Here is a 15,167-nt window from a genome sequence, read left to right as displayed (position 1 = left end):
CGATGCAGTGTAATAGGTGAAAAAGATTTGCCTCTGAGTAGCAGGAGAAAAGAAGTGCAACATTTTTATTTAGGGGTGTAAAGTTGGGGAAACTACTCAGAAACCTTGGGACAGCCCCCCAAAGGATAACTGTCAAAAAATCCCTAAAATACTGAGGAACTCCCCAAAAAAGTACTTTGAATTTGGGGGTGAAAAAGCACAAAGTGGGGGGGACAAGTTCGCATACTAGCGTCTTTTGGGGATTGTAGGTGCTTTTATGAAGATGGAATTTCACATTTATTAAAACTAAAGTTTACAAACATTAAATTATGCTTGCACCCATTTTCAAGTACCCCAAATTTCACAGGGCTACCTATTTTCTCCCTAAAAAACTGCTTTATGCTATTCTTCACCACTTGTGCAAAGACACTAATTAGAGGCAATTGTACCAACTTAAGTACCCCAAACAGTTTTATTAGGGCTAATAATAATAATTAGGGCTAATCGGGCACTACTACATTGATCCCCAATGTTTCTGAATCTTTTTGGGGAGTTCAGACTGATGACCCCGATTCTGACAACACTTGCCGCCTGTTCTGACTTAGCTTGTACCTGTTTTTGCGTCTCTTGGAATTGAATAGGGCGAATAACGGGACGAGCACGATAAGTTTACGTGGCTAAAATACGCGATGTCCAGCATGCAAAACTTTATCGCGTACGCAAATCTAATTGAATACGGCCCTAAATTGGAGGTACCTCCTACTATGGATGCTCACGTGACACATTTAATCAGAAATGCTACATTGCTTATTCCTTTGGCATCCTCCCTGAAGGATTCCACGGATAATAAGATTAAAACAGGGATGGGGAACCTTTTTTCTGCCGAGGGCCATTTTGATATATATAACATTATTTGCGGGCCTGGTGCATGCCACGCCCCCTCCATGTAACATTACATGTAACGTTACACTGGGGCGGGGTCACAAACTATGGTGATTACAGCAATGCCCGGAGGATGCCTCGGCTAGCTGAAAGGGCAGCGGTGCGACCATCTGAAGTGTCCTAAGGACGCTCCAGGTGGCACTGCTGCATAGATTCTGGCTGCAGGCTGCCATTCTAGGTACTCTTCTAGCCAGATGAGGCTACAGAAAAAAATCTCAGAGGGCCAGACCAAATGATTCTGCGGGCCTTATCCGGCCCCCGGGCCTGAGGTTCCCCAACCTTGTTTTAAACTGATCTTCTCATCATCTAGAGCTGTTACTCGTCCAGCTATGGCTGGAGCCTGGGTAGCCAAAGCTTTTGAAGAGTGTGGTAGCATTTGGTAGAGAATTTTCATTTGCTCCCATCCAGAGAATGTATATCTCCCATATACAGGAAGCATCTTCCTATCTGGGAGGAGCTGCTGTAGATGCTGGATTTTTAGCTTCAAAAGCACAGCAGCTTCAATAGTGGCAAGCAGGGCAGGTTAAGATCCTGGAAAGTTGATACAGGATCTTAGAAGATCGTGGAAGTTTTACCTTTCTATGGAAAAGTACTTTTTGGAGCAGAGTACGATAAAGTAATATCTACTCTGGCAGCTTCAAAATCAGCAGGTCTGCCATCTACAGCAACTATAAAGTCTAGTCGGGTTTCATTTCGGTTCTCCCGTTCTCAGGGACGAGCAAGGGAACAGCCTTCCTTAAAGACGTCTAGTTAACGCAAAATATCAGGGCGACAAATTAAGAGGTCTGGCCCGGCAAGACGTCCAGCTTCTAAGCTGGACGACAAGCTCTCTGCCTAATGGGGTGGGCCGCCTCCTGGGGGATTCCAGGGTGGGAGGCCGACTTCTTCAGTTTGCGTATTGTTGGTGTCAAGCACATGCCTGGATCTGAGAAGTGGTCTCTTGGGTATGCCCTCACTTTCAGGAGGCTTCCTCCGGAGAATTTTTTTTGCACAGATCCTCCAGTATATGCCGTAAAGGCTTTGGCCCTTCAGGGAGCCATTCACTCCCTGCTGCAGGCGGGAGTAATAATCCCAGCTCCTGTGTTGCAACAGGGAAGTGGTTATTCCAATCTATTTCTGGTTCAGAAACCGAATGGGGCTTATCGCCCTATATTAAATCTAAAAACACTCAACTGGTTTATCTATGTACCCAAGTTTTGTATGGAAACTCTCCGATCAATTATTTAGGCAATAGAGCCATGGGATTACATTGTTTTCCTGGACATCCAGGATGCATATCTGCATATTCCTATTATATCATCCCACCAGCAATTTTTAAGGTTTGCTGTCTTTCAGCAACATGATCAATTTCAGGCTCTACCCTTTTGCCTATCTACAGGCTCCCCGGATATTTACCAAAATAATGGCAGTCGTGACTGCCTATCTCAGGTGTCAGGGAGTCAGAATTCTGCCATATCTGGATGACCACCTGATAATGGCACAGACTTCGGCTGTTTTACAAAACCATCTTCAACTGACCATAGCCTGCTTACAAAGGCACGGCTGGATCATGAATTGGAAGAAATCATCACTTTCTCCAACACAGCAGATGGTACATCAGGGAGCTCTTTTGGATTCTCGGGCAGACTGTGTTTCTGCCAAATAAGCAAGCAAAGGGTATCCATTCTGTTAGCAATGCAAGTCCTAGGATCAATGGTATCCAACTTCGACATGGTGGGGTATGCTCAGTTCCATTCCAGGCCTCTGCAAAGCCTCTTTTGTAGTGGCTGAGAAAGGATCATCTGAACAAATGGCGTCCGTTCTGGATTCCAAATTGGGAGCTTCTCACCATAGACGCCAGTCTTCGCGAATGGGGAGCAGTGACAGGTCATCACACCTTTCAGGGAAGATGGACAAATCAGGAAAGTCATTTGCCAATAAACATTCTGGAACTACGAGCAGTATACAAAGCACTTGTCATGGCACAGGACCTGCTCCGGGTCAAGCCTGTCCAGATCCATTCCGACAATGCGACAACAGTGGCCTACCTCAATCATTAGAAAGAAAGAAGTTACGCAGCCATGAAAGAAGTGACAAGGCTTCTGATTTGGGCAGAACGTTATCTGTCGGCCATCTCTGCAATATTCATACCAGGAGTACTCCATTAGGAAGCAGACTGCCTAAGACGCCAGGACATACACGCCGGGAGTGTTTCAGCTCCTGGTAAACAAATGGGGTCTGAAGCAAACTAGGGAAGAAGGGGGGTGGGGATATACTAAGCACTAGTTGTGAACACTTCAAATAGCAGTATGAGAGGAAGGTAAATTCCAAATATATCCGAAATGTAAGGAAATAACAATATGTTATGAAACAATCTCTAGTTATGGAGGTGCCCCTTGAGAGTAATATACAGTGAGGTGCATAAATATTGGGACATTGACAGAATTTTCATATTTTGGCCTCTATTCACCACCACAATGGCTTTGAAATGAAACAAACAAGATGTGCTTTAACTGCAGACTTTCAGATTTAATTTGAGGGTAATTATATCCAAATCAGGTGAACGGTGTAGGAATTACGACGGTTTCTATATGTGCCTCCCACTTTTTAAGGGGCCAAAAGTAATGGGACTATCAACTCAAAAGCTATTTCATGGACAGGTGTGGGCTATTCCCTCGTTATTTCATTATCAGTTAAGCAGGTAAAAGGTCTGGAGTTGATTCTAGGTGTGACATTTGCATTTGGAATCAGTTGCTGTCGACTCTCAATATGAGATCCAAAGAGCTGTCACTATCAGTGAAGCAAGCCATCATTAGGCTGAAAAATGAAAACAAACCCATCAGAGAGATTGCAAAAACATTAGGTGTGGCCAAATCAACTGTTTGAAACATTCTTAAAAAGAAAGAATACACCGGAGAGCTCAGCAACACCAAAAGACCTGGAAGACCACGGAAAACAACTGTGGTGGATGACAGAAGAATTATTTCCCTGGTGAAGAAAAACCCCTTCACAACAGTTGGCCAAATCAAGAACACTCTCCAGGAGGTAGGTGTATATGTGTCAAAGTCAACAAACAAGAGAAGACTTCACAAGAGTGAATATAGAGGGTTCACCACAAGATGTAAACCATTGGTGAGCCACAAAAACAGGAAGACCAGATTAGAGTTTGCCAAACAACATCTAAAAAAGCCATTACAGTTCTGGAACAACATCCTATGGACAGATGAGACAAAGAGCAACTTGTACCAGAGTGATGGGAAGAGAAGAGTATGGAGAAGGAAAGGAACTGCTCATGATCCAAAACATACCACCTCATCAGTGAAGCATGGTGGTGGTAGTGTCATGGTGTGGGCATGTATGGCTGCCAATGGAACTGGTTCCATTGTATTTATTGAAGATGTGACTGCTGACAAAAGCAGCAGAATGAATTCTGAAGTGTTTCGGGCAATATTATATGCTCATATTCAGTCAAATGCTTCAGAACTCATTGGACGGCGCTTCACAGTGCAGATGGACAATGACCCGAAGCATACTGCAAAAGCAACCAAAGAGTTTTTTAAGGCTAAAAAGTGGAATGTTATTCAATGGCCAAGTCAATCCCTTGACCTGAATCTGATTGAGCATGCATTTCACTTGATAAAGACAAAACTGAAAGGAAAATGCCCCAAGAACAAGCAGGAACTGAAGACATTTGCAGTAGAGGCCTGGCAGAGCATCACCAGGGATTGAAACCCAGCGTCTGGTGATGTCTATGCGTTCCAGACTTCAGGCTGTAATTGCCTGCAAAGGATTTGCAACAAAGTATTAAAAAGTGAAAGTTAGATTTAGGATTGTTTAGTTTGTCCCATTACTTTTGGCCCCTTAAAAAGTGGGAGGCACATATAGAAACTGTTGTAATTCCTACACCATTCACCTGATTTGGATGTAATTACCCTCAAATTAAATCTGAAAGTCTGCAGTTAAAGCTCATCTTGTTTGTTTCATTTCAAAGCCATTGTGGTGGTGAATAGAGGCCAAAATATGAAAATGATGTCAATGTCCCAATATTTATGCACCTGACTCTAAGTACAAGAGCAAGAGAGAAGAAAAGTACTCTTTTTATGGGGCACTCAACCTACCTCATAAATAAAATATAACTTTTAATAGTATGCCAATAAAATTGTGAAGATAATCTAATAATGTCACAGGATAGCTATGCATACAATACACATAAACACAAAACAGACAAAATAACTGGTCGAAATTAGACCCAATTGTGGAAACACTGGCTGACATGAATCGAGAAGATCAGCATTTGTCCATTATCCTGATTCTTAGTATATCACTATGTCAGACAGTTGGCGAAATTAGTCAGAATATGATTATATATATATATATATATATATATATATATATATATATATATATATATATATAAAAATATATATATATATATATAAAAATATACATAAATATACAGGGTCAAAAAAATCCCTCAATAACGTATTTTGACCACCAACTGAAATCACAACATAGTCAATGGGAAGTTGGTATTAACTTGCATACCAGGTAATATAGGTCCTAAAAATAAGGGGTTGTATATAACACATGACAATTAGTGCTAATGGTGTATATAAACAATATGAGCAACAAAGTTCTGGTTATAGAAATAATTATTAAAAGCCAAAATGGCTATAGATCAGAGTTCACAGGTATCCTCCTTAGCAGATTTATCCATATATTAAGTCATCTGGAAAGGCATAAATGGCTATCTCCGCAATATACAATATTTTCAAGTGTGGATATGAATGAATAAACAAACAATTTAGTTTTTATTTGTAAAAGATGATCAGAAAGAGTCTCTCCATTCTGTATGGCAGGAATGGCTGCTGCAAGATATCTTACTACATGCATAGATCACCCTGTGAGTGGATTCCTCCCTGTACTTGGAGATAGAATTGAAAGGTTATAGGCATCTGCTGTTGTGCAGTACGTTGGGGAACTGAATCTGGTGTAAACAGTGCAGATCCACTTGCACGTGTTCGCAGAATGAGAGTGCCTTAGCAGAGTAAAATGGAGAGAACAGTAAAGTAATAAATAGTGTGTGGAGAGAAAAGGGAAAGTCTCCAGTGTGCTGCTTCTCACAGTATGTGTATCATACACACCCAGCCATTGAGAGAGCCTTCCGGCGAAACGCGCGTCTGGGCTACCATACAGAACCTCCAGTGCACAGGGGGTCTCCGTTCCAGCTGACCACCGCTAGCGACAAACTTTCTGACCCCACAGGTATTTTTGGGAAAGAGTGCGGGACGCTCCCCTCCTCTGTTCTGTCCCTGCGCTGTGATATCACATCAGGGCACAGCAGGGATAGCTCCCTGCATGGATTTCCCTCCTCCCTGTACTTAATCAGTGTGATAGGGAACCTCCAGGACCACTCAATCACAGTTCACTGTGTATGGTACACATACTGTGAGAAGCCATTCCTGCCATACAGAATGGAGAGACTTCCTTTCTGATTATCTTTTTCAAAGTATAAACTGAATTCTTTGTTTATTCATTCATATCCAAACTTGAAAATATTGTATATTGCTGAGATAGCCATTTATGCCTTTCCAGATGACTTAATATATGGATAAATCTGCTGAGGAGGATACCTGTGAACACTGATCTATAGCCATTTTGGCTTTAAATAATTATTTCTATAACCAGAACTTTTTTGCTCATATTGTGTGTGTGTGTATGTATGTATGTATGTATATATATATATATATATATATATATATATATACCATTAGCACTAATTGTTGTGTTAAATACAACCCCTTATTTCTCCTTCATCCACCAGGGGACACTGGAGCCTCAGTACAATGGGGTATAGGAGTGTGTTAACAGGGAGCTGGCACCTTTAAATAAAAATCTACTGGTAGCTAGCTCCTCCCCCTCTATACCCCCCTTAGGTCAGTCTAAAAAATGTGCCCTGGAGCTGGACATAAGCCTCCTTAGGGCTCTGAAAATGATCTGCTGTCAGCAGGAGGGCAGCCTACTGCCCCTGCCTGTCTGCGCTGATGGAGCTGCCGGGGAGACCTCACCGCTGCTGCATGCGGTTTGCACTGAGGTCTCCTGCTACAGAGACCTCAGTCTCTGGGGTGCCCAAAGACGCGCTGCATGCAGTGCACGTCGCGGGACCCTGTAGCACATGCCCGCTGTCGGCAGCAGAGGCAGGGCTAAGGTCAGTGTATCCCTGGCTCTCTGGTTAGCAGAGGAGCCTGGACAAGTGTTTAGGCGGGCATCCACTGTGCGCTCAGCTAGCGCTGAGAGCGCGCGGGGGGGTCTTCCTTCTGCTCCTGCCTCCCAGCAGCCTCAGCGCTTCCAGAAGGACGCTGGTGGCCATTTTACACGCACTACAGGGTGGAGAGAGAGCTGTGTCAGGAGTCAGGCTTGTACTCTGTTATCAGCACTATTCTGTTAGCGCTGCAAAGATAATAGTTTATCTCCCTCTGTGCCCCTTTCAGCAGGGTCTCTGTGGGTGTGATTGTATAATCTGTTATTGCCGTCTAACTGTCCTCTTCTCTCTCTGTGTGTGTGTGTGTGAGTGTGTGTGTGTGTGTGCGCGCTATAGACATGTCTACCAAGTGGTCTAAAGCTGCCCAAAAGTCTTTTTCTTGCAAGACTTGTGGTGAGAAATTCACACAGGGACAGTCTAATACTTCCTTACTGTGTGACAAATGTGTGTCTCTGCCTCAAGATACTGATCTTGTAGTTCAGCCTATGTGGTCTAATGAGTTGACATCAGTTATATCTAATCTGTCATCAGAGCTGGAAGCAGCTCACAAGGACAGGGAGAGGCTAAGACAGACAGCATCTGAAGCAGATTGGGCTCGCTCTCTAGCCAGATCTGTTGGACTTACAAAAGCAATGTCCCAGGCTCCGCCTGCTTCTTCTCCTGCTCATGTCCTTAGTAAGAGATTGATTCATAACCCCTTACACTGGGATGAATCAGAGGATGAGGAGTTGCTGGACCCTGAAGAAGGCGAGGTTCAGGAAGAGGAAATTTACATTCCTGAGGACCCCGAACCTGCATCTCAGGGCGTGGATGCTTTAATTACAGCAGTACGCCAGGTGGTACATGTAGAGGATTTAGAGGTTACTGAAAAACCATCTATTTTCGGTAAAATATTTAAACAGTCTGTTACTTTTTCAGCATCGAAGAGCTGGATGAGATTCTTTCTTCCACATGGAAACACCCAGACAAAAAATTTTAAATTTCGAAGAAATATCTCTTATTACCCCTTTCCACCTGACAGTAGGAGATTATGTGAACCTCCTCCAGCAGTGGACCCGTCAGTAGCCCGTCTTTCCAAGAAAACGGTGCTTCCGGTGCCTGGCGCGGTTTCCCTAAAGGAAACCTCGGATAGGAAGATGGAACACACATTAAAATTCTTATATACAGTTGCAGGGGTTTTGATGCGTCCAACACTAGTTAGTTGTTGGGTAAATAAGGCCATTGAAGCCTGGGCGCTGCAGCTGGCAGAGGGGATTAAGATAGGTACACAAACTGACGACCTAATTCAGTTAGCCGAACAAATTGCAGAGTCTGCTGCAGTCCTTGGAGAAGCGTCTAAGGACATTTGTAATTTATGCGCCATGAGACCCATACTCAATCTCAAGGATTTAAACCCTCATCTTCGAGTGTTCAAATTCAAGATGGAATCTCTCCAATCCGTTATAGCGGGTCTCGACAAGAACGAGTTTCTGGTGTCCTTAAAGACATAAGCATTCTTTATCTCCATATTCCCATCTGGCCCCCCCATCAGGCCTTCCTTCGTTTTGCGGTCCTAGACTCGCAGTTTCAATTCCAGGCCCTACCTTTCGGACTTTCGTCAGCTCCGAGAGTATTCACAAAAGTTATGGCGGCAATGATGGCCCTGCTGCATGGTCAAGGTGTCGTCATTGTTCCATACTTAGACGATCTCTTGATAAAAGCCTCCTCGGAAGCTCGGCTGTTAAGGGACATTCACTTGCAACAGCATCCTCTTGCAACACGGTTGGATACTAAATTTCAAAAAGTCCTCCCTGATCCCTACACAAAGCTTACTATTCATGGGAATGATACTGGACACAGCGCAACAAAGTTTTCCTGCCTCAAGACAAGGCTGCCTCCATTCAGCAGATGGTGCGCCTGGTCTTACCACATCGCTGAGTGTCTGTACATCTCTGTATCCGCCTTCTTGGGAAGATGGTAGCGGCCTTCGAGGCGGTTCAGTATGCAAGATTTCACGCCCGTCCTTTTCAACTGGATCTCCTCTCCCAGTGGTCAGGATCCAACCTCTTTCTCTATCAGAGGGTTCTCCTTGCGCCTCAGACTCGAACATCTCTCATTTGGTGGTTGAACCCTTCCCACCTGCTGGCGGGAAGAAGGTTTGCGGTGTGGGATAGGACCCTCCTCACCACTGACGCAAGTCTGAGGGGCTGGGGAGCAGTGACTCTGGGAAAGCATTTTCAGGGGCTCTGGACGCTGCAGGAAGCCAGATTGTCTATAAATATCCTAGAGTTGAGAGCGGTATTTTATGCTCTCCAGCTGGCGCATCCGCTGCTGGAGGGTCAGGCAATCAGAGTCCAGTCGGACAACGCCACTGCACTGGCGTATATAAACAGGCAGGGCGGCACAAAGAGCAGAGACGCCATGAGGGAGGTAACCAGGATTCTGCTTTGGGCAGAGGAATTCGCAGTAGCGATTTCTGCGATCTTCATCCCAGGAGTAGAAAACTGGGAGGCCGACTACCTCAGTCGGCAGGACGTTCATCCAGGGGAATGGTCGCTCAATCCCCAGGTGTTCCAGCAACTAACTCTGAGGTGGGGCTGTCCTCAAGCCGACCTTATGGCGTCAAGGTTAAACCACCAATTACCAGGTTACTACTCCAGAACAAGGGACCCACGGGCAGCTGCAGTAGACGCACTGACTGCTCCGTGGAAGTTTCATTACATCTACCTATTCCCTCCGTTTCCGCTCATTCTGCGCTTGCTTCAAAGAATCAAGCGAGAAGGGACCAGATTGGCCCAGACGAGCGTGGTACTCCCAGATACAGAATCTGTTAATAGACGAGCCGTGGCCACTGCCTCTTCAGGACAACCTCCTTCAGGGCCCATTTGTTTATCATGACCTTAAGGCGGCTTCGTTTGATGGCCTGGCTACTGAAAGGGCCGTCCTCAGGAAAAAAGGTATTCCATCTAGTGATTCCCACAATTATTCGGGCTAGGAAAGAAGTCACTTCTCAACATTACTACCGCATATGGAAGACATATGTTGCTTAGCGTGAGAGATGTAATTCTCCTCCGTAAGTCTTTAAAGTATCACGCCTCCTTTTTCTTCAGGCTGGTCTCACAGCAGGCCTTCGTCTTGGTTCGTTAAAAGTACAGGTATCCGCGTTGTCAATTTTCTTTCAGAGAATATTGGCTTTGCTTCCGGATATACAGACTTTTCTTCAAGGAGTTGTCAGGATTCAACCCCCTTTTGTGCCTCCCACGGCACCATGGGATTTAGATTTGGTGTTGGCCTTCCTCCAGTCTGATACTTTTGAGCCATTACAGAGAGTGGAGATAAAGTACTTAACCTGGAAGGTGGTTCTGCTGTTGGCACTCGCTTCGGCAAGGCGTGTGTCAGAACTCAGTGCTTTATCCTGCCACCCTCCTTAACTTATTTTCCACGAAGATAGGGCGGAGCTGCGTACTCAAAGGGCTTTTTTCCCCAAAGTAGTGACGGCCTTTCATATAAACCAGCCTATCGTGGTTCCGGTGTTTAAGGATGACTCTTCAAATTCAAGATCCTTGGATATAGTCAGAGCACTCAGGATTTACGTTGACAGAACTGCCTCCCTCCGTAAATCCGATGCTTTGTTTATTCGGTTTGACGTGGCCCGTCCAGGTTGTCCGGCCTCCAAACAGATCATTTCTAGATGGATTCGCTTCACTGTCAGACAAGCTTACGTGGTGGCTTCCAAACAACCACCTGGTCCTATTACAGCGCATTCTACGCGCTCGGTAGGTCCTTCTTGGACGGCTGCTCGTGGGGTTTCCTTAAACCTGCTTTGTAGAGCAGCCACTTGGTCAGGGAAGCATACCTTCCTAAGATTCTAGTGTTTTGATACTTTTGTGGCCTCCGCTTCAGAGTTTGGCCGTGCGGTATTGCAGGGTTCTCAGCGCTCTCCCACCCGGGATGTAAGCTCTGGGACGTCCCCATTGTACTGAGGCTCCAGTGTCCCCTGGTGGATGAAGGAGAAATTAGGATTTTGGTTCTTACCGATAAATCCCTTTCTCCGATTCCACAGGGGACACTGGACACACCCACCCTGCGCTGTTCTACCTGCATTGTTACTGTTTTCAGGTTCAGACGCTGGTTTGCGTTTAATGTTGTCTGACTGATCTGTTCTTGTTTTCATGTATATGTTTTCTTAGATATATGTGATTAATGTAGCTTTCTGTCTCCTCCTTACTTTCCAGCTCCCCTCGGGCACAGTTGTTTATAGACCGACCTGGGGGGGGGTATAGAGGGGGAGGAGCTAGCTACCAGTAGTTTTTTATTTAAAGGTGCCAGCTCCCGGTTAACACACTCCTATACCCCATTGTACTGAGGCTCCAGTGTCCCCTGTGGAATCGGAGAAAGGGATTTATCGGTAAGTACCAAAATCCTAATTTTTAGGACCTACATTACCTGGTATATAAGGTAATACCAACTTCCAATTGATTAAGTTGTGATTTCATTAGGTGGTCAAAATACGCTATTGAGGGATTTTTTACCCTGGATATATATTATCATATTCTGACTAATTTCGCCAACTGTCTGACATAGTGATATACTAAGAATCAAGATAATGGACATATGCTGATCTTCTCGATTCATGTCAGCCAGTGTTTCAACAACTGGGTCTGATTTAGACCAGTTATTTTGTCTGTTGTTTTGTGTTTGTGTATTGTATGTATAGCTATCCTGTGACATTATAAGATTTATTATCTTCACAATTTTATTGGCATACTATTAAAAGTTATATTTTATTTATGAGGTAGGTTGAGTGCCCCATAAAAAGAGTACTTTTCTTCTCTTGCTCTTAAACAAATGGGGTCTACCAGAGAGATCTCATGGCGTCACGCCACAACCACAAGGTCCTCTGGTACTGGTCCAGGTCCAGAGACCCATCAGTTACCTTTGTGGACGCACTGGCTTTAAGATGGGACTTCAAGCTGGCAAATCTTTCCTCCCATCTCCCTCCTCCCAAGAGTTCTCAGGAAATTCAAGCAGGAAGGGGGAACAGTAATACTGGTGGCTCCGGCTTGGTCCAGACGGCCACGTTTCACAGACATACAGAATCTGTCAATAGACAGTCCATATTCTCTTCCTCTATGGCAGGATCTGCGCAGGGCCCCTGCCGGCATCCGGACTTACCTCATCTGGCTTTTACGGCGTGACTCTTGAATCTTCTATCCTAAGACCAAAAGGTTTTTCCAATTCTGTAATTCAAACAATGCTTGGGGCACGGAAGCGTACCTCTGCCCACATCTAATACAGGGTTTGGATTTCTTTTGATCAATGGAGTTTCCACAGAAAGTATGATCCTAAGCTGTTTAGGTTTTCCAGTATACTGGCTTTTCTCCAGGCAGGTTTAGAACGTGGTCTCCACCTGGCTACTTTGAGAGTGCAAGTTTCTGCACTGTCAGTCTGGTTCCAGAGGAAGATTGCCTCATTACCAGATTTTAGATTTTTTTTTCCAAGGAGTTCTGCGAGTTCAGCCTCCTTTTGTTCCACCGGCAGCACCATGGGATTTGTCTTTTGGTTCTTTTGAACCTTTAGACTCTGTAGATTTGAAGTGGTTGACAACGAAGACCCTTTTTCTACTCGCTCTCTCTTCTGCACGTAGAGCCTCTGATTTGGCAGCGCTTTCTTGTCGCTCCCCATTTTTTATTTTTCACCAGGAGAAAGCTGTTCATCGTACAAGGGAGGGTTACCTTTTTAAGGTAGTATCCCATTTTCATTTAAATGAAGAAATTGTAGTTCCAGCTTTTCAGGCTCCGGTTCTTTCTGTAGGTGAAGCCTCCCTAGATGTAGTTCGTGCTCTCAGTATGTGGAGCGCACAAACTCTGCTAGAAAATCGGATGCTCTTTTTGTATTATATGGTTTTAATAAACGAGGATGGCCATCTAATACGCAGACTCTGGCGAGATGTCTACAGATGACTATCTCAGGTGTGCACACAAGCTGATCTCCCTGTCCCAAGTACGGTGACAGCACATTCTACTCTGTCTGTAGGGCCTTTGTGGGCATTTAGTTGAGATGCCTCCGCTGAACAATTGTGCAAGTCAGCCTACATGGTCTTCTGTCCACACTTTTCTTAGGTTTTATCACTTTGATACTTTTGCCTCTCAGGATGCTTCCTTTGGGCGACGAGTTTTCCATTCTGCTCAGGAGCATCACCCACCCTAGGGGAACTGCTTTAGGACATCCCCATGGTATCCCTGTGGATCCCTATGGACCCCGAAGCAGAAAATTTAGATTTATGGTAGACTCTCCTAGATAACTCTTTCTTCAAGGTCCACAGTGGCTATTTTTTTCTTTCGGTCAGATATTTCCTCATTCTGTTTCTGGTGTACGATTCCTCTTCCTTGTCCTGCCTTGAGGCTTGTTTACTAAACTGAAGTCCTATAGCTAGGGGCGGGGTGTATATGGAGGAGGACCTAAGGCATCCTGGGAGCTGGAGCTTTTAACTGTTTGGTGCTTGGTCTCCAACTATAATATTCCCCATGGTATCCCTGTGGACCCTATGGACCTTGAAGAAAAGGAGTTATCTAGGTAAGTACCATAATTTTGGGATCATTTTTCTTCCACGTGCTGATTACTTTTGTTCGATATACATGTGTAATGAGGTTCAACACTACTTTTTAAAATACTTGTGATCAAGCACAAAATCAAAGTTAATTCTGACAGCTAATCTGATTACTTTTATTCATGTATTATTGACAGTAGGTCTGCTTTCTCCTGGAAATGTCTAACTTTTTCTTAACTGTCCAATGTCTTCTAAAACTAGGCCTCTGTTCTCCAAACTACTTCCCAGAATTTTTTGTATTGGCAAATTATTATGTAGCGACTATATTCTCCTTCATTAAACATGTCTTCTGCAGTGGGAATCTACTTTTGACCATCTATACTAGTTCTTTCATACCTCTTATTTGTAGAAAAGTGGTCCTTAAATGACACTTAAGCGAGGTTTTGGTGTTTTTGTAGCATTTTCATATATTTGCATAAATATTTGCTGCTATATGTATAATATTTACAGTAATGATTGTAATTCCAGTGCAAGAAACAAGCGCTTCAGTATTTTTATCATTGCTAAGTTGTTCTCAATCGCTTTTTTCAATGGTCACAGTATACGGAATGGTTTTTTTTTTTTTCTTTGCAAAGCAATTAAGTGATCTTTATTCTACTTCTTTTGAAAGACTTCTTTTAGAAGTTAATAAAACATGATTATGTTGTAGACTTGTTGATTACACCAAAAAACATTTTTTTTTATCAGAAACTATTGGACTATGAAATGGACAGTGATGAAGAGTGGGAAGAGGAAGAACCTGGAGAATCGTTGTCTCATAGTGAGGGGGTGAGTAGATTGAAAGTCTGTATAAAATGGGTGACTTTGCATAGGAATTTGTCTCTCTGGTCTTGGATGAAAATTACAAAGCTTGGATTTTTGTTAAGGTGGATTTTCAGAGACCGAGATGATCAGTATTTTGTCTGTTCTGCTCCCACAAGGGGCCCCCGCCTTCATAACTCTCCATGGGACAGCTACATATGTTTGGAAATGATTATTATTATTTCTTTATTACAAGTTATTTATATAGCGCACACATATTCCGCAGCGCTTTACAGAGAGAATATTTGGCCATTCACATCAGTCCCTGCCCCAGTGAAGCTTACAATCTATATTCCCTATCACATGCTCACACGCAAATTTTTTTGGGGAACCAGTATATTTTTGGAGTGTGGGAGGAAACCGAAGTACCCGGAGGAAACCCACGCAAGCACAGGGAGAATATATAAACTCCACACAGTTAGGGCCATGGTGGGAATTGAACCCATGACCTCATTTCTGTGAGGCAGTAACGCTAACCATTACACCATCTGTGCTGCCCAATGATACATGATGCATTCTTGTTCAACTCAAAGCTACAGATAGAATGTGCAATCCAGTTTTATAACCCCCTTTATCTCTCCTAATAATCCAGTTTTGGCCAGGTCACAAAATATG

The 15,167-nt window shown here is 44.0% G+C and overlaps 2 protein-coding genes across 2 annotated transcripts in view; both read left to right on the top strand.

The window, feature by feature from the left end:
- Positions 1-15,167, top strand: part of CHAF1A (chromatin assembly factor 1 subunit A) — a gene marked incomplete at its 3' end in the record, with an annotated part of 210,162 nt that overhangs the window by 123,816 nt on the left and 71,179 nt on the right. The window contains exon 10 of the mRNA XM_088444069.1: positions 14,439-14,519. Coding sequence (XP_088300195.1) covers positions 14,439-14,519 — 81 coding nt within the window. The remainder of the gene's footprint in view (positions 1-14,438; positions 14,520-15,167) is intronic.
- Positions 9,116-14,409, top strand: LOC148508736 (uncharacterized). Its single transcript, XM_088444073.1, has 3 exons — positions 9,116-9,826; positions 10,681-10,917; positions 14,401-14,409. The coding sequence occupies exons 1-3, from the start codon at positions 9,116-9,118 to the stop codon at positions 14,407-14,409; spliced, it is 957 nt and encodes a 318-aa protein (XP_088300199.1).

The sequence above is a fragment of the Taudactylus pleione genome, unplaced genomic scaffold (genome assembly GCF_031769625.1).
Source record: "Taudactylus pleione unplaced genomic scaffold, aTauple2 ptg000347l, whole genome shotgun sequence".
Taxonomy (NCBI): domain Eukaryota; kingdom Metazoa; phylum Chordata; class Amphibia; order Anura; family Myobatrachidae; genus Taudactylus; species Taudactylus pleione.
The sequence above is the reverse complement of the archived record's forward strand: the minus strand, read 5'-3'. Positions and strand labels throughout refer to the sequence as shown.